This window comes from Chrysemys picta, chromosome 12 (genome assembly GCF_011386835.1).
Source record: "Chrysemys picta bellii isolate R12L10 chromosome 12, ASM1138683v2, whole genome shotgun sequence".
In the NCBI taxonomy this organism is placed as follows: domain Eukaryota; kingdom Metazoa; phylum Chordata; order Testudines; family Emydidae; genus Chrysemys; species Chrysemys picta.
Window position 1 is genome coordinate 57,224,430 of NC_088802.1, and position 17,955 is coordinate 57,242,384.

Genomic DNA, 17,955 nt, shown 5'->3' on the forward strand with positions numbered 1-17,955 from the left:
GAAGGTAAACAGATCATCCAAGCTAAATACAACATGGGAGAAATTGTTAAGCATAAGTACTTCACACATGCTGTAGGAGACCACTTAATTTTAAGTGGACAACTAAGGGTTATCAGGCAGTAGGGTGTATTACAAATTGTTGTAGTGAGTCATCAAACCAGTGTCTCTGTTAAGGCCATGTTAGTGTCCAGCAGAGCTATGAATTTAAGTTCCCAGGCACTGATAAGGGACTTTTATATCAAGAACGGCATCCCCAGGAGGGGACTGTACAATTTAATTTCCTGTAAAGAAGTCACCACTTAACCAAACAGTGAAACTGGTAAAAAAGCTGCATAAACCAGGCCTGGGATGAAAATCAGTGTCTGCAAAATGGAAGAGTCGCTCAGTTCAGAAGAGCCCCCCCAATGGAGCAACAGAAGAGCCTGAAACAAACCTTACCACAAGGCTGCCCGCCAAATCCCCAGGGAAGATGCTCTGGAATGGGTCTCTTTAAAAGAAGTTTATTGGTCATATACAAAATAAAGAAAGCCTCATATCAACAAACATACACTATATACAGAAATAAATTAACAACACCGCCAACGGGGCCGCAACAGCAAATCCCCGACAGTTATCAACAGATACCTATCTACAGATTGAAAAAGGACAATAATTTAGTAATAAATACTGATTATTAGCTGGACTTGGCTTTGTTATAGAAAAGCCTTGGACTGAACATTTTATTACACCCCTGTCAGAGATCTTGCCCCCATTTCTAGTCATTTTTTATATTTACAAATTAGATTCTGTTTAATAAAATATTTTTTTTTCCATTTTAGAGTCCGTTTAAAACGGAAAAGAAGCAAATACATAATTCAGAACTGAGCCTTGCAGGCCCGGTCCTCATGTTTGACACAAGCCAATATTGACACTGCAGGGCAGCATAGCCTGGGCTGCAGCCAAGGCACCCTCGTCCTGTCACTTCGTGCCCAGGATGTTATTTCTCCAATAACATTCCAGTTTGGCCAAGGGTGTAATAAACTCCGGGCAGACTGCAGTGAGGTCACACTTCAGGCAGGGCTCAGCAGTTTGGTAGCTCCTTCTCCCCTTGGAATAGGGCAGGGACTCCACTCCCACTGCTCCACCATTGCACTCTGGGAATTCATGGCAGCACAGTACTGCCCTCCACTAGGGAGCGGTTCATATGGCTGCCCCAGAGAGGAACCGGGGCTGCAGAATCATTCACACAGGCTGTACCCAGAGGTATCATACACAAGCATCCAAAGCTCACTCATGCACCCAACCTGGCTGCTCCTACTCCCAAAGGGAGCAAAGCCAGCTACTGAGCAGAGAGAGTATTGCCCCATCCAGGCTGCCCCTTAGCACCTGCCAGCCCCGCAGCTGAAAGGGGCCCAGCACTACCTCCTCATATCTGAGTGGGGAGGGGAGTCAGTGTACTCACAGGTCCCCACCCTTCCCTTTACTATGGTGGGAGGCAGCAGCGTACCCTGGCAGGAAGGGAACCTTCCTCTGAGGTGAGAGCGTTAGTGTTTGTTCCTGCCAGAAAAACCACAGCTTGAAGCACGGAGCTTCATTCAGGAAGGCGCCTGCAAGCAAAAGGAGCAGTCCCCTCCCAGCGATGTCGTCCCTGTGGGCTGGTGAAAGGACAGGACACAGCCCCCATCTAGCCATTACCCTCTGGCCACTAGGGGTGTGGCCTCTGCTCATAAAAGGTTGGAAGAGATATGCCACCCCCAGCTCTTCACAAATCCCCCTCCCCCCCCACGCCCAATGCATTTCATACCAGAGACCCAGGGATGGTGGTGACCATCCAGGATCTCACACACACACCAGCCAACCCAAGGGGAGAGTGCTCTGCGTGCCCTTCCCCACCTGCATGAACCCTCACAGAGCAGTCCTAGTCCTGCCTACACACTGCAGTCTGCCTCTTCCTCTCCCTAAAGGGAAATATCCATCATGTTGCCTAAGCCAAGAGATCACTTTACACAATTCACCACAACATACACAAGTCCCTGTGCACGCCCTGGGTGGGACAGCCACGCCTACACCCAGCCATGCGAGGGTGGATACACTTCACGGGTTCGCTTTGCAGCCAGGCCAGGAGCAAAAACCCCACCCGCTGCGTCAAAAAGGTACCAGAGAAAGAAAACACAACACCCTTCACAGCAGGAAACCAAATGAACAAGCACCTCGAAAACAAGAACTGTCACACTCTGAAACGCTATATATGAGAGAGAGAGAGAGAGAGAAAAATCAAGTGAGGGGTTGGGGGGCCTGACTCACTGGGACAATCCATAAACACAAGAAGCTGACTGGTGCTGGGGTGAGTGGGGGAGTGCCCCCTTTAGCATAAACGGGGGATTCCCTGAACACAGGGGCAAGAAGGTATTCAGAGTTTATACTTCACTAAAATCAAAGAACCAAAACCACTGACGTGGGGCACAGACCACAGGGAGCTGCCCAGAACCCCTTCAACACACCGGACACTGACGTGGGGCAGAGCACAGACCACAGAGAGCTGCCCAGAACCCCTTCAACACACCGGACACTGACGTGGGGCAGAGCACGACCTGCAGGGAGCTGCCCAGAGCCCCTCCAACACACCGGTCACTGACATGGGGCAGAGGCACCAAGCACAGAGAAGGGAAGCAATTTGCCCAAGGTCACACCCGGAGCCAGTGGCTGAGCCAAGAGTGGAACCCAGGAGTCCTGGCCCCCAGCGCTGAGTTCATGACTCCACATCACACAACCACAGTTTTGCTGACTTTGCACCTAAATCCTCTATGTTGAGATGTGATGTTACTGAATATGCTCAGCCAATCAGAGAGCTGTTTGGGATAACAGACTAACAAGCACAATAAACGAAAACGTCAAGAAGTGGAAAAGACGGGGGAGGGATAGCTCAGTGGTTTGAGCATTGGCCTGTTAAACCCAGGGTTGAGAGTTCAATCCTTGAAGGAGCCACTTGGGGATCTGGGGCAAAATCAGTACTTGGTCCTGCTAGTGAAGGCAGGGGGCTGGACTTGATGACCTTTCAAGGTCCCTTCCAGTTCTAGGAGATGGGATATCTCCATTAATTATAAAAAATTATATTCTGTCTGAGTCAGTGTCTGCTCTCTCCGTCCTCCAGCACTCATGGAACCCAGCCCTAAAGCATCCTCTCCTGGTAAGACATGGACCAGGACTCCTCTGAAGATGGATGATGGGTGAGATGTCAGTCAGGGAGGGAAGTTCCAGGCTGTTAGTAGGACGGAAAGGGATTGGCAGCCACTAACAGGGGTCTCTCTGGCCACGTGCATCTTCTCAGGAAGATGGTCACCACCTGCTCCTTCTGTTGCACAAAAGTTGATGGGGCCTCCTCAAACCAAACCCTCTTGGAGCAAGAGCACAGCACCCAGCTCGCTATATAAACACACCCCTGGCAACAGCGTCCCCTGCATCCCAGGCAGGGTAGACATGCTAGGCTGGCTCAGAACTGCCTTCTGCACTCAACTTCATGTGGGGAACCCAATTTCAAGCTGGTTCTAAGGGGAGTCTGGACTTGGTATTCTGGGCTCATTTCAGGGGTCTGCAGTTGAATAACACCCAGTGGTTGGCACCTTCTGAGCAATGGGAAGACAAAAGACCCAGAAGACTGGGGAGTTAAATCCCAAGGAGCTGCACTGCACACTGCGCAGTCACTAGCCCTTCCGGAGAGTTACAGTCTCAGCAGGTTCCTGGAGGCTGAGACCAGAGATTGAAGACACCTACTTTTCATAATGGAGACTAGAGAAAGACCCATGGTTTGGCAGGGGGAACATGGGGAAGGTGGGAAGACCTCCCCAATCCTCTCCTCTGTCCAATGCAACTCACTGGGAAGTTCGACCCCAACAGCTTCCTCCTGGATCCCAGTTCAAAACAAAGCAGAAAAAACCCTCAATCTCCGGAGTAAGGGTGGGACCGAATGGAAAATCCTCCACAATGGACTATTGCTCTGCTCTGAGCCCGCACATTCCAACCTGTCCTTGGCCCTCCCTCTTCTCACTGAACACTGGGCTTTGGCAGGCATACCTGCTTCTCCGTAGAAAGCAAAAATCTCTGCCCATGAGCGGGGTGGGCATGAAATCTGTGCCCCACCAGATAAGGTCAGCAATACAAACAGGCTGCTAAGCTTGGTGCTGGGCTAGGCTGCAGCACCATGTACTCTGTCCCCTACACTCAGCCTGCATCCAGCAGCCCAGAGATCACCATATGGAGCTCAGTGTTCCCTGCCAGGCTGGTCTCTTCCCACTGTCCTGCCACCTGGGGGTAACAGCAGTGAGCTTTAGCTTCCAGGGGAACAGTTTGTGGAAAGGGATCAAGACCTCAGATAGCACCTTAGCTCCGTCGCACAGCCTTGCAAACTACACGCCAGCCTAACATACACATCACACCTAGAAGAAGCTGCACCAGGAAGTCGGGGAGGTTGGGTGGAGAGGAAAGAAAGCAACTATGCCCTGGCTTCCCTTTTGGTACTATGCAGACACTCAACAGCAAGGGAGTCCATCACCAGGACTGATGCAACTTCCTGCCCTGCTCAAATGCACAATGAGGCTCATGGCCAGCATCTAATGAGCACTTAAAGTTCTTACCGCAGGATCTAAAAGGAAACCAAAGCCCAGAGCTATTTCCCATTAGTCTCCTCCTAAACATGACCTCTTGGAACAATCTCCATTGCTTCACTTCCCCTGCCCTCTTTCCTGCTTGAAGAGTAGGGGGAGCAGTCTTACAACAGTCTGCCATGTTCAGGTAACAGAGCTACCAAGCCTCCAGCAGCAGCTGTACCTCTGAGACAGGTGGCTGCCAGCTAGGGAAACAGGCTGTTGGACAATACAAAAGGACAGTGCAGAAGGAGAGGCTCCTGGAGATGTGGCACCATCTGTTCACACCCATCAAGTTGTTCTGACTTCAGTTTAGAAAGGTCAGGGTGGATTTTGGCCCTCACTGGTTGGGAAGCAACCTCGCCTACGTGCCAAGGACCCACTGCAGGCCTAGGACAGTGCCCCTGTCAATCCCTGGGAAAGCAAAGGCAGCGTGAAGACAGGACATCCAGACAGCAAAGGCAGCTACTGGCACCATCACATCACAGCGCCACACAAGAGCTCAGAGAGCATGGACAGCGCAACACAGTGGGAACACGAAGGAAGCCAGCGAGTTCAAGAATAAGTCACTTTTGGTACAATTGCAAAAAAGATATCAAACAGGACTTGCCTCTTTTTGTCTTTTTCTAAATTTTATAAATAAAGTCTGATAACTCTTTATAAAAACTAACCTCGGAGCCACAGAGAGTTTGCAGGAGGTTCATGAGAAACTTTAAAATTATTTTTCTTTATTTACTTTTCAGCTAGCAGAGACTGAGAATATTTCTCCATTTATATGGTCAAATATTCCCGCCTGCTCAGGTAAAAAAAGCCGACTATAAATATGCGCTCTCTTCTGTCTGATTTTAAACTTAGATAATTTAATAACTCTTAACATGAATGTTTCTCTCTTTAAATAAAAGGACTATTTAACCACAAACTGGTTGTGTAAACCATCACACTAGAGACACTTGATACCCTCAATAGATGGGAAAAAACTAGTGATTTTGGTCTTGTTCAGTGCAACATGTTAGGCACAAAACTGGCCTTCAGTCACTATGGTACCTCCTCCTCCTCCCATTGCTGGCCCCCACAGTGTCCCCATCATCTCCCCCCCCTACAAACACACACACACACACACACACCCCTCCAGAGCAGAGATACCAGGGAACTGCAGTTTCCTCCCTTCCATTACTGCATGTGTGTGGCTGGTGCAGTGAAAGTCACAAGGAAACCTGCCTTTGGGACACAGGCAGTGCGTCTAGAAGTTAACATAAACTCAGTTACACAAACTACCCCCACGGCAATCACTGATACCAAGCGAGACAGAAGCAGCAGATTTGGGCACCTGGCAAACAGGCACCGAGATATGCCACTTGGAAGTATAATGGAATAAATCCTTCGGAAGTGACTGAAACCAGGGATCCCGACTCCCTGCCACAGAGCCTCCTCTGCTCTCCCATCCCCAACCCACTGAGAAGCGTCATGGGCCTCAAGCACACACCTTCCTCCATGCTGTGCAGAATTTCTTTGGCTAGAACACCAAGGTCTTTCACAGTCTCTATCCCAAGGATGCCCCAGAGGGCTGTAGACCCATAGGTGGGAGGCTCTGTTTGCACAGGATGGGGGGGGTGTCACCACTGATCATATCAATCTGAACAAGACAAAACACAAAACTGGAGTGATCAGCAGGCCAGTCCCGAGCAGAGAGGAGGGAGTCCTGACCCACTAGGAAAAGGGTTTGTGCTTTGGGGATTCCAGGTTAGCTTTGCGCCTAACTGCCCTGCACAGACAAGCCCAGGCAGCGTTGCTTTACTAAGACCGGGCGTCCGTTTTGGATTTCACTATCGTGATGACGCTGGTGGTGGCGACTTTGCCAGGGACGAGGGGCCCCATGCTGGAGGTAATAGGGCCCCGAGCTGGGGCCACAGGACTCCGGGCCACGGTTCTGGCGAAGTTCTGGAGCGCCTCATACTTGGAGCGGAGAGCATCAAGTTCCATTTTCATGCTGGCGTTCTCAGAGGCCAGCTTCTCCACCTCTTGCTGCAACTCTGCCTTCTGCTTCTCCAGTTCCTCCTTCTGGGTGACACGCTTGACACGACAGCTAGCCGCGTAGCCTCGGTTCTTCAGCGTGCGCCGACGCTGCTTCAGCTGGATGATCTCCTCCTTGGACAGGCCCCGCAGATGCTGGTTCAGCTCACGCACAGACATGGTCACCAGCTCCTCATCTGTCAAGCTGGTCCCATTCTCGCCCGGCTCCCGCTTCACCTGTGGGAAGAGGAACACACGCATTATTGCGATTGCCCGCATAGTGCCAGCTGCTTGTCACCCATGCTCCCAGGCCCCCCCTCCCCTTTACCTTTAAGGCTTTGTTTCCTTTGTTGGGGGTCGTCATAACACGAGAGCCTTGTCAGTCAGGATCTGAAAGAAAGGAGGGGAAGGTCAGAGGTTGGCCTGTGGGATCAACTCCCCAGGGGCAACCTAACCCTGCACAGCACCCAAGGGCTCCAACAGGGGAGGCTGGGGCAAAGCCTGCTGCCAGTGCCAGTCTCTCCCACATGCTATGCTTAGCAAACACCTGTCTCCCAGTCTGAACCAGACAGACTCACAAGCAACTGATCCTGCCCCTCAGCAGAAGCTGCTGCTGCTCATCTCTCTCCTTCCTCACCCGAGCGCCTGTGAAGACTTAAGCCAAGTGCTGGCAGTGGCTGGGGAGGGAATGGGGGGGCGGGGGCAGAAGGAAGATTAGAAACACTGGGAGGAGTCAGAGTACAAGGAAGCCACATATTTAAAAATAGCCTGGCAGGCTGGGTCCAGAGCATGGCTGCGCCAAGCCGGTCATGCTGACTCAGCACATTGGCAACCTCTGAGCCTCTCTCAGCCACCCCCCTCCTCAGAACCCCCAAGCATAACCAACCAGGTGGAGTCATTTAAGTGTCCTCCCTCCATAGGGGGCCTGAAAACAGACACCGTTACCTGTGACCCTTTCAGGCTGGGGTTAAAATTCACACCGGGGGCCAGAGAGTCCAGAGGACCCAAACTGGTGAAGACCAAGGACTGGTGAGTCCAGAAGTAGCGGTGCAGGGGGGAAGCCACTGGCTCTGCTAGGATCCCCTGCTTGGCAGCCCCAGGAAGCAGATAGTCACCACTCTCCGCTCCCGCCATCTGACCTGCACCGTCCCTCTCACCCCACAGTCCAGGGGTGCATGTCTGCTTAGCAAAGCTCCGCGGCCCACTCAGAAGTGTGAGAAGGTAGAGGGACTCTGCAGCACTGGAAAAGTATTCGCCCTGCCAGCCACCATAAAAGAATCCCATTGTGTTTGGACTGGTCCCACACAAGCCCCACTTCATGCCTAAGTATTTCCTCAACCCCTAGCCTAGCTGGCTTCTGGCCACCCAGCCACTCTGCAGGGGCTGGGCACTTTCCACCTGACAAGCTCCTCCTCCTGTTAAAATGCCAGGCCAAAGGCCCACCGCCAGGGGTAGTCAATAGGTAGACTGTGGGCCAAAGCCGGACTGCTAGATGCTTTTGAATAGACTCTGAAATCTTATCATCATCATCATTGTTGGGGCTGTTTTTTTTATTATTATTATTATTATTATTATTTTCTCTGGAGTCTGGACCTTGACCAAGAAATTTGGACCTTGACAAAATAGAATTGATTATCCCTGCCACCGCTTTCCCCTCCTCATTCAGGGTAGCGAGTTCAGAGACCAGGGGTGATAAATTAAAGATGAAGAGGCCACAGAAAGAAGAGAGTGGATCCCTTTGCTAACACCAGTGGGAAGATCTGAGCTCTTCCCGTCACACAGCAGCCACCTGGGATTCAGACACAGGTACACTGACAGCTGTAATGGAGACCCGTGCTCCTAGGTCCTTAGTCCTCTAGGTCTGCCCTTCTAGAAAGTCAGTAATAAACCACCGCCCTGTCTAGGGTTTGCTACTGTGAAGCCTCCTGAAATCCCACGTGACATAACCACAGCTGTGCCCCAAACAAGAAGGGACCATGAGCCCCCCTAGAGATTTGTCACTGCCAAGACTGGGATGAGCACTCCCATCCAAATCCAGACTGAGAACACCTTTATATTTGTGTCCTATCCAGTTGCAAGCACAGTTAACACTTTCATAATAAAAAAAAATAATCACATGCAAGAAACATTGACACAATGCTGAGAATCCAACACAAAAGTCAGTAAATGCCAAGTTACGGTGCTCCAGCAACTGCGGCTCAGGCATCATGCAATGCATCTACCACCCACCAGAGAAGAAAGGCTTCAGCACATTCCAAGATTCCCAACAAACCGGCAGGATTCAAATGCTTCTAAGGCGCCAGAGGCTACTGGGAGGTAAGTAATTTATGCCCAGAGGGGACAGCCTTAGCCACTCACAAGATGCTCACTATGCTGCTGTAAAAGGTCATCTCTGCCAGCCAGCCTCCCAGGAAGCTGCTGCACAAAGAGCAGGCTAGCACAGGCCACGAGCAGGACGGTTTGACGGGACACCAGCAACTGCTTCGTAAAATGTGTTCTTCCCTCTTCATTGGGTCATTTCGTTCCCTCTCACTTTCGGGAGAAACACTGAATCTTCCCCACACCCCACTACAATGGAGTTGAAATAGTCAGTTTACTTCCTCATTCATGGAAAAAAGGCTCTTACTGGCAGGAGCTGCAGAACCGGGGGGAGGGGGGCAACTCTCACATTTGTAGACCCTACAAATTTAGCCCTGACACAGATATTTTAGACTATATAAACATTTAATATCCAGAATATAGTCCCAAGCAAAGTATTAATATGGGGGAGGGGGACAGAGGCAGATTCACTCAAATGTAGGGCCTAAACTGCTCAGCAAAGTTCCTCAGCATGAAAATTCCAGATCTCCATTAAGCACGTCACAGGAGCTGCCCAGAGAACACGGCCTCACCCTACCCTTCACCCCTGCACTGTGCAGTCTTTACATATGCCCCTTTACTGCTAAAACACTGAATTCCTGCAAACTGGGTGTTTGAATGCACTGGGCTGTCAGGAATAGGTGCTATCATCCCCCCCACTCCTCAAGCTCCCAAAATCATACAGCCCATGCAAACTGCTTCCAGATCTGAGAGTCACTCTGGGAACAAGGAGAGATCTGAGAAGAGTCAGGGACAGGTGGGAGCTGAAAGGAACCAGTGGTGGAGATGCAATGGCTGGGTGCTTCCAAACCACTGCAGGTGGTCAGACAGCTGGGAAGGGATGGGGGTAGGAGAAAGATCAACAGCTTGGAAAGGAGCCAAGGAGTGGGAGAAGCTGACGACAACTAAACTCTTCCTTGTGTCTTAAGGGTTAAAAGGGTTGAACAGAAGGAATCCAATTTGTCAGGCCTTGTTCTCTATCCAAGCCTAGCCTCCCAGCACCTCTGCAGCTGTAATAAGATTCCAGTTGAAAGCATCTGATGGTTCAGCACCCCCCCAAGAAGAGATCAAAGGTGGAGAAGCATCACTCAGAAGGTATCAGTGCCTGAGTCTCCATCACTGAGGGGAGAACAAGGGAAAGGCTTGCTGGTCATTTTCCAGCCCTGACAGGAAGGCCAAAGGCAGGGCTATTCAGAAGCCTACACAGAGGACACTCAGAACTGTCATCAAGGCAGAGACACACTTGGTCTAACTCCCCAGACTGCTGATTTCTCAGCTTTTCACTGGCTTCATGAAGAAAGATCACACTGAAAAGTGCCAAGTACAATGGCTCCAAGGGGAAAAATGCAGCCTCAACACATTTCCCCAGAACTCAAAAGGCCTGAACTCAGCACAAGCACAGCCAATTCTCTCCTCAGCTAAAAAAAGGCACAACAGAGCTGACAGCAAAACGCATGATTCAACACAGGCCCCATTCTCAACATTCCCGATTCACAGAACTGTGCCATCAAACTAGTGTAAACACACTGACGTCACTCCTTCCAGCAGCACAGCCAGCCTGGAGACGGCTCCACTACGGGAGGCCCATCCTCAAGGAATGTAGAAGCCGGAGGAAGGAACTGCACAGTAAGGGGTTATGCAGGGGGGGGCTGGCAGGCCAAACAGTGGTGCTTACACAGGCAGTAAGGACACTGCTTGAATATACTCCCTGACTGTGTGGAAGTGGAGACAGTACTTCCTCTGAAACTCATCTCTTCAGATCACCCAGATTCACGCTGCAGCAGATGGGCCCCAAGTCAAACTAGTGCCCAGAGCATCTTTGCAGTGCAGCTAAAATACCTGTCTCCAAGTGCACAGTTTAGCTGAATTCAGACAGAGAATGGGACTAGCTGATTCTCAGATACTCCTTCCCTCCGCACGTTAACCCCTTTCTAAATGCACAGCTCTGCTGGGCAAGGTGTATAACTTACACAGGAGATGGGAAGTGGCCTAAGATGGTGTAAAGCAGAGGCCTTCCTTTGCCAGCTCTGAGCAGCAAACCTTCATGCAACAAGCTGTCATCTGAGAATCCTGTCTCCCAGGAGCAGGAAATGCCAGGACACAAGAAAGGAGAATAATTCTACTGTTGAGCAGGACCTGCAACCCACCCTGAAACCTGGGAGGGAAAGGTTCCAGTGGCGCCTGCTGCTCCCCACTGCATGCAGCTTAAACTTTCTGAACCCTTCCAAACCTTGGGCAGGGGGCAGGAGACTACAATTAAGCGTCAAGCAGCAGCATGTCTTTCAATGAGCAGCAACTCACCTCACACTTCTCCCTCAAACCTGGATACTGGTTGGGCTCAGGAGAGCCCATAGAGTGCAATTCTCAGTCCTTTTTAAAAGCATGCAATGAGCCTCTGCACCTCTAAACCCCTTTCCCCTAAGAAAATATTTTAACAGTAACAGAACAAAACCTCCCTCCCCCCAATGGTACAATGTCCAACAGCTGCCCCAACTCAGAAGCTTTCATTCCAAGTGACACTGTATAGAAAAAAACAGAACAGAGGAGCCCTGCGCACCCCCGAGTCAGGTCTCTGGGGTACAGAGACAAGCAAACGCTCAGGTCTAAAGGGAGGAGGGATGGCAGCTTCTTGGCTTGTCCTTTTCTCCAGCTTTTTCCTTCATGGGGAGACCAAAGATGAAAGAAATAGCCCAGCCTCTGGGGTGACTGACAACACAAATGGCTGAAGAAAGTCTTCTGTCAGCCCTCACCTGACACCTCATACAGAAGAGCAACCACCACCCCTCAGCTCAGAGAGCCCTGGATCACGGCCAATGAGGTTACTGAACAGCAGACTGTGGAACACAGCAGGTGCATTGGCTCTAGCAGAGTCTTCTCCTGCAGTGTACATCTTCACATCCAAAGGGACTTGCACCTGCTGCTCTTCATATACCTCTACTCCATCCAGAGGAGCTGGCAGAGCAAATAGAAACCTGTACCTCTGCTGATCACCCAGGTAAGAGGGAGCACACGTGCTGCAATGACTGACATTACAGTAACCCCCAATATGTAGGACAACTTGATGCAGAGGCCATCCATGTAATAAAGCAAACCAACCAAAATAAACATAGAACATGCTTGTCTGGACCCTTCCTTCCCCCTACACCCATCTGTAGATCTCTCTCAGAATGGGCGCACTTAAATATATGGAGATATACCTATCTCATAGAACTGGAAGTGACCCTGAAAAGGTCATTGAGTCCAGCCCCCTGCCTTCACTAGTAGGACCAAGTACCAATTTTGCCCCAGATCCCTAAGTGGCCCCTCAAGGACTGAACTCACAACCCTGGGTTTAGCAGGCCAATGCTCAAACCACTGAGCTATCCCTCCTTCAGATCAGGAAACAGCTCTTCTGTTGTGCTTGGCAAGTGCCTGGTACATTTTAGGGGCTACTGCCCTCAAAACCGAACAAACAGGAGGATTCACATGGAGACTGGAGAGCATGACCTGGTGTTTTTAACACAGGACTGGGATGCAGGACACCCAAATCCTACTCTTGGCTCTGCACTTACTGTGTGGCTTTGGGGAAGTCACTCTCTCCCTGCCTAAGTTTCCACTTCTGCAGTGTGGGGATAATATTGACCTGCTTGCCTCGCAGCTGGGAGCTTAATTCATTAACATTTTGTACTAAATGACGTTATGAATAAATGCCTTGCCACTACTAAACATTTTGATTTGATAGGTAGGCTCTTTAGAAAAAGTTGTGCGTGGGCTGGGGAAACTTAACACAATGGCTGACATTGCCATAGAAACGCAGTTGACACAATGTGTTTTTAAAGATCAACCAACTAGAGTTAGGGCTTGTCTACACTTTACAGCTGCACCTCTGCAGCTGTAGTGTTGGAGTGAAGACGCTATCTAAACGGACAGGAGATATTCACCAGTCAGCGAAGTTAATCCACCTCCCCAAGAGGCAACAGCTAGGTTGATGGGAGAATTCTCTTGTCGACCTAGCACTGCCTACACCGGGAGTTAGGTCAGTTTAACCGGGTCATTTGGGTGGTGGATTTGTCACATCCCTGAGCGATGTAGTTATACCAACCTAATTTCCTAGTGTAGAGCAGACCTTACACTAGCCAGGCTAGAAATGTATAAGGCATATAAACCCTCCTGCTTCAGGGCCTAAGCCAAACAATAACTGGCAGTCAGGGACAGGAGAAACTACCCCCATGGGCTGGTTATTCCATAATTGTTAGTTACAGAGTTTCTTGCACCTTCCTCTAAAGCAGCTGGTTCTGGATGCTGTCAAAGATTGGACTAGATAGACCACTAGTCTGAGCCAGTCTGGCAATCCCTGTGTTCCTATAGGCACAGCATATAAACCTAGAAGTAGGCAAGTATCTGCAAAGAGCTTTAAATCCTTTGGCGAGACATCCTCGAGAAACACAAAACATTCTTAACATTACCCATTCAGCAGCAATTAATTCATAAATACTGCTGTTATTGTTAAACGCATATGCCCCCTTGACAGAGCTGGGATGCCCTCAGAAGCAGAGGCCTTCAGCAGATCTACCAGTGGGGTTAGGCCTGACCCCACTTATTTTGGTTCACTCTGCCTTGTGACAATGCATTTGGGTTTAGCAGAAATCCTGCTATGGGAGGGAAGATGGTGCACTGTTGCAAGGTTACACACAGGTGTTCACTATTACCCAGGGTTCCTTGGTGTCTCACAACAGTTGGGTTTAGTTGATCTTTGGGCACTTTGAATAGATCTGTAGCGCTGCTCTCCTCTTTCTGCTTATGTTTAGGGTATGCCAGCCTCCTCAGCTGAGCCCTTGAAACGGTTGTGTTTATTGTTACAAAGACCATGTGTCTGGGGACCTGCGAGGGACTGTACTGTAAGACTATCACCCTAGCAGATCAATCATCTGTAACACTAGCTGAGGCAGGAGAGGTGCACAGGGTGTGACAAGTACAATACAAGCATGCAAACAGGCAGATCGCACAGAGCCCGAACACATGTGTGAGAAGTACACAGAGCAGACAGTCTGATGGTCTCACACTGAGCCCAGGCAGCTAGTTCCGAACAGGAAGTGTTTTCAGAATCCTTGTTCCCAGCCCACCACATACATCCACCTCCCACAACAAGCCTTTTCTGTTTCCTCCCTACATCATGTCCCTCAGCTGCCAGAGTGGTCAACGCAGAGACCCAGCATATGGATGCCACCCAACGCTGTGTGCTCACACATTCTGGTCAGGATTTTAACTCCACCTTTCATCCCACTGCCTGCACCTGCAGCTCCATCCTACAGCAGCCAGGCACACGAGGGGGAGACCTGCTGCCCCTCATGACAGTGCTGTCTCCATGACAGCGCTACCATGTCACTTTCTCAGCAGGTGAGTCAGCATGTCAAGCTCTGACCCCTAAAAATCGGTTTGCAGACAGACTGACCAGCACATTGTCCCCCTGTTCATGAGCCCCCACCTCAGTCCCATCTCAGTGCCCCGATCCCCCTTGGCACTGTCTACCCAGTGAGCGCATGCTGATGAGTCAGCAGTGTCTGTTCAACATTCACAAGGTGCATGTAGAATGGGGGTGGGGGTGCAGGCACCAGCTCCTCGGAAACACTGTCTCTAGTGTGACCCACAGCAGCTCTGAGACGCTTCCCACCACAGCCCCAGACACCTGATGAATCAGCAGCTCTCGCGTTTAACACCCTCAAGCAGGTCTGCACATTCCAACGGGCAAATAGCAGGGTGAGAGCAACACACATCCTCCCCCAGGAAGGCGAGTGGGGCCTCCCCGCTCTGTCTCCCCCCTGTACCCCGGGGAAGGCAGGGGGGCTTCCCCGCTCTCTCTCCCCCTGTACCCCGGGGGAAGGCGGGGGGCCTCCCCGCTCTCTCTCCCCCCTGTACCCTGGGGTGGGGCGGGGGACCTCCCCGCTCTCTCTCCCCCCTGTACCCCGGGGAAGGCAGGGGGGCTCCCCGCTCTCTCTCCCCCCTGTACCCCGGGGAAGGCAGGGGGGCTCCCCGCTCTCTCTCCCCCCTGTACCCGGTGGGGGGGCTCCCCACTCTCTCTCTCCCCCCAGTACCCTGGGGAAGGCAGGGGGGCTCCCCGCTCTCTCTCCCCCCTGTACCCGGTGGGGGGGCTCCCCACTCTCTCTCCCCCCAGTACCCTGGGGAAGGCAGGGGGGCTCCCCGCTCTCTCTCCCCCCTGTACCCGGTGGGGGGGGCTCCCCGCTCTCTCTCCCCCGAGTACCCCGGGGAAGGCGGGGGGGCTCCCTGCTCTCTCTCCCCCGAGTACCCCGGGGAAGGCGGGGGGGCCTCCCCGCTCTCTCTCCCCCGAGTACCCCGGGGAAGGCGGGGGGGCTCCCTGCTCTCTCTCCCCCGAGTACCCCGGGGAAGGCGGGGGGGGGTTCCCCGCTCTCTCTCTCCCCTGTACCCCGGGGGGGGTTCCCCGCTCTCTCTCTCCCCTGTACCCCGGGGAAGGCGGGGGGGCTCCCCGCTCTCTCTCCCCCCAGTACCCCGGGGGGGCTCCCCGCTCTCTCTCCGCCCAGTACCCCGGGGAAGGCGGGGGGGGCTCCCCGCTCTCTCTCCCCCCCATGCCCCGGGGAAGGCGGGGGAGCTCCCCCCTAGGAAAGGGGGGACCCCACCCTCGCTCGGTCCCTCACCCTCCTCACGGTGCCGCCGGGGGGGCCGGGGCCGGGGTGGCGCTGGGAGGGACCGAGATTCCGTGATCCGCCGCCGCTGCTCACGGACGCGTCACGTGATGTTTGGGTCACGTGGCTCCATTCATGAAGCGGGGGCCCGGCGCAACCGCCCCGAGCCTTAAAGGGGAGGTGGCTGCGGTCATTAGTGTCGGGGCAAAAAAAGACGTCGCGTAGGTGGGCCTGGACCTTAAAGGGAAGGCGGGCGAGCGCGCACACGTGCGGGGTGGGGAGCGCCCCGGGGTGCAGGCTGGCCGCGCTACAGCCCTTGCCCAGGGACAGGGCCCAGAGCTGGGGCCTCTGCCCCACGGGACGGCCTGGCCTGGGCACCCAGGGCTCCCTTGCCCCATGGCGCCCGGGCAGGGGGGAGCAGCTGGGCTAGGAGCCGGGTGCTGCAGAATTCGCCCCATCCCACAGGCCAGGCCAGACGAGGCCGGAGCCGGGGCTGCTGCGTTACCCGCCCTGCGTGGCACCTGCAGTCCGATTCAGTGCAGTGCTGCCAGTGATTACCCGTGTGGTGCGGGCCGGGCCAATGATCCCCCTAATCCCGGGCAGTCCCCCACTAAGCCACCCAGCAAAGGCCTCCTGAGAGCTGGGGAGACACGGGTGAGATCGAGAGGTGCCCCATGGCTTCTGGAAGGGAAGCAATCCTCTGGATGCAATAGTTCCAATGAGACACAAGTCTGAATTAATGCTAAATGGAGGGTATAATTGCTGTGTAGCGTCAAGTGAAAAATTCTCTAAGTTATTTCTGGTTCTTGAGACAGGGTGTGACTTGGTTCCATGGAGCTGGTGTTTGGAATATTGAGATGGGGGGACATCAAGAAATGGAGATGAGAGAGATGCTGTATCGAAGATCAAGAGCTCCAGTGGTAACAATACAGGGAATGTGAGCAGTGGTGCAAGTAAAAATAATTTATTGATGGTACTGCACTCCTGGGAGGAACACAAGGGGGGGGGGCATGTGATCTCCCCATGTGACTCCTCCCATCCCAGGGGCCCCACGCTCTTCCCATCCCCTCCGACAGCCCCCTTTGTATATACAAACATCATCAACATGCTTAACTACTCACTTTCCCCCCCACGTATATAGTATTCAGTCTGTTTATATGGGAGTTGGGTGAGGAGCCATTTCAGCATATGTAGGACTTATTAAAAGATGATTTTAAGTAGAACTGTATCCTAAACTGCTTTATGGTGTTGTGCCCAAACATTGAATTTAAATGGGGGATTCAACAGAACAGACTCCTGAAACTCTTACCACAAAAGTGGTCCATAGTCATGCAAATAGTCCCATTGTCTTCAATGGGATTGATAAAACGATTAAGGGTTTACAGGATTAGGTTTCAAGTTTGTAAATTGTTCTAGATGAAACTGACAATGCCTGAGCTGTCAGATCAGAAGGAGCTTCATTCAAGTAAAGGTGGGCAGATGTGGGATAAGTCTTGGCTCCCTTGCTAAGATGAGGAACATATTTTCAGCAAAGTTCTTGGCAGATTCCTGAGGCAGCTGGTTAAAGACCATCAGTGTCCTGCATTATAATTTTCACTCATAGTTCTCTCACCCACAAAGCTGGAAAATTAGGCATTTGTTTTCTTTGTTTTGCTGCTCCTGTTCCAGTTAATAAAATGCATGTTATACTAGTTTGGCTGCAAAGAAGAATTCTAGATACAATGGGGACAACACCTGATTCCTGTCAGGCTGCAGAACTGGGTTGACATCAGAATCCAAACATCCTCTGGTCAGTGCATTCCTCTAATGATTTGGACTTGATGTGATACAGTATGGATGTCATGGATAATTCAGACCAACGGGGAGAAACAGAATGAAAAACAGTGTTTAAACACCTTCCGTACCCTGCACCCATCCCCTCTTGAGGACTCCTGACCAATGTAACAGCACAAAACATGATAACAAATTCAAACAAAGCCTTTGTTTGTTAGCATATGTATTCCTCTGTTAAAGCCATTTAAAGAATTAATGTCCTCCCTAGCTGTGTTCTGCTCCTTTAAGGAGGGGGGGGAGGGGGCGCTAGCCCCAAGTCTTTCCAGTACCCCGGACCCGCTAAAAATCTCTTGCTGGTCATACCGGCAAGTACCAGCCTACTTGCACTCCTGAATGTGAGTGTTTTGAGGTACCTTGGTCTGAGGTAATAAGCCACACATATTTTTAAATATTTGCGCAGTAAAAAGCTTCTGCTGAAATGTTGCTGCAGTTCCTCCTTTGGCCCAACAGAAGGCGCTGTGGCCCAAGAACAGCAGCGGCTCCCAGCAGAAAATAAC

General features: G+C 51.8%; 1 protein-coding gene across 2 annotated transcripts; it reads right to left on the reverse strand.

The window, feature by feature from the left end:
- Window positions 1–484: 484 nt before the first annotated feature.
- Window positions 485–15,768, reverse strand: MAFG (MAF bZIP transcription factor G). Of its 2 annotated transcripts, none has more exons than XM_005283071.5 (3): window positions 15,638–15,768; window positions 6,958–7,019; window positions 485–6,866 (listed from the first exon to the last, which is right to left on the reverse strand). In XM_005283071.5, the coding sequence occupies exons 2-3, from the start codon at window positions 6,991–6,993 to the stop codon at window positions 6,414–6,416; spliced, it is 489 nt and encodes a 162-aa protein (XP_005283128.1). In that variant the 5' UTR covers window positions 6,994–7,019; window positions 15,638–15,768; the 3' UTR covers window positions 485–6,413. The 2 variants fall into 2 exon arrangements, with proteins under 2 accessions (XP_005283128.1, XP_065419873.1); XM_065563801.1 differs by lacking the exon at window positions 15,638–15,768 and adding an exon at window positions 7,208–7,287 and having other exon boundaries at window positions 6,265–6,866.
- Between the last annotated feature and the right edge of the window lie 2,187 nt (window positions 15,769–17,955).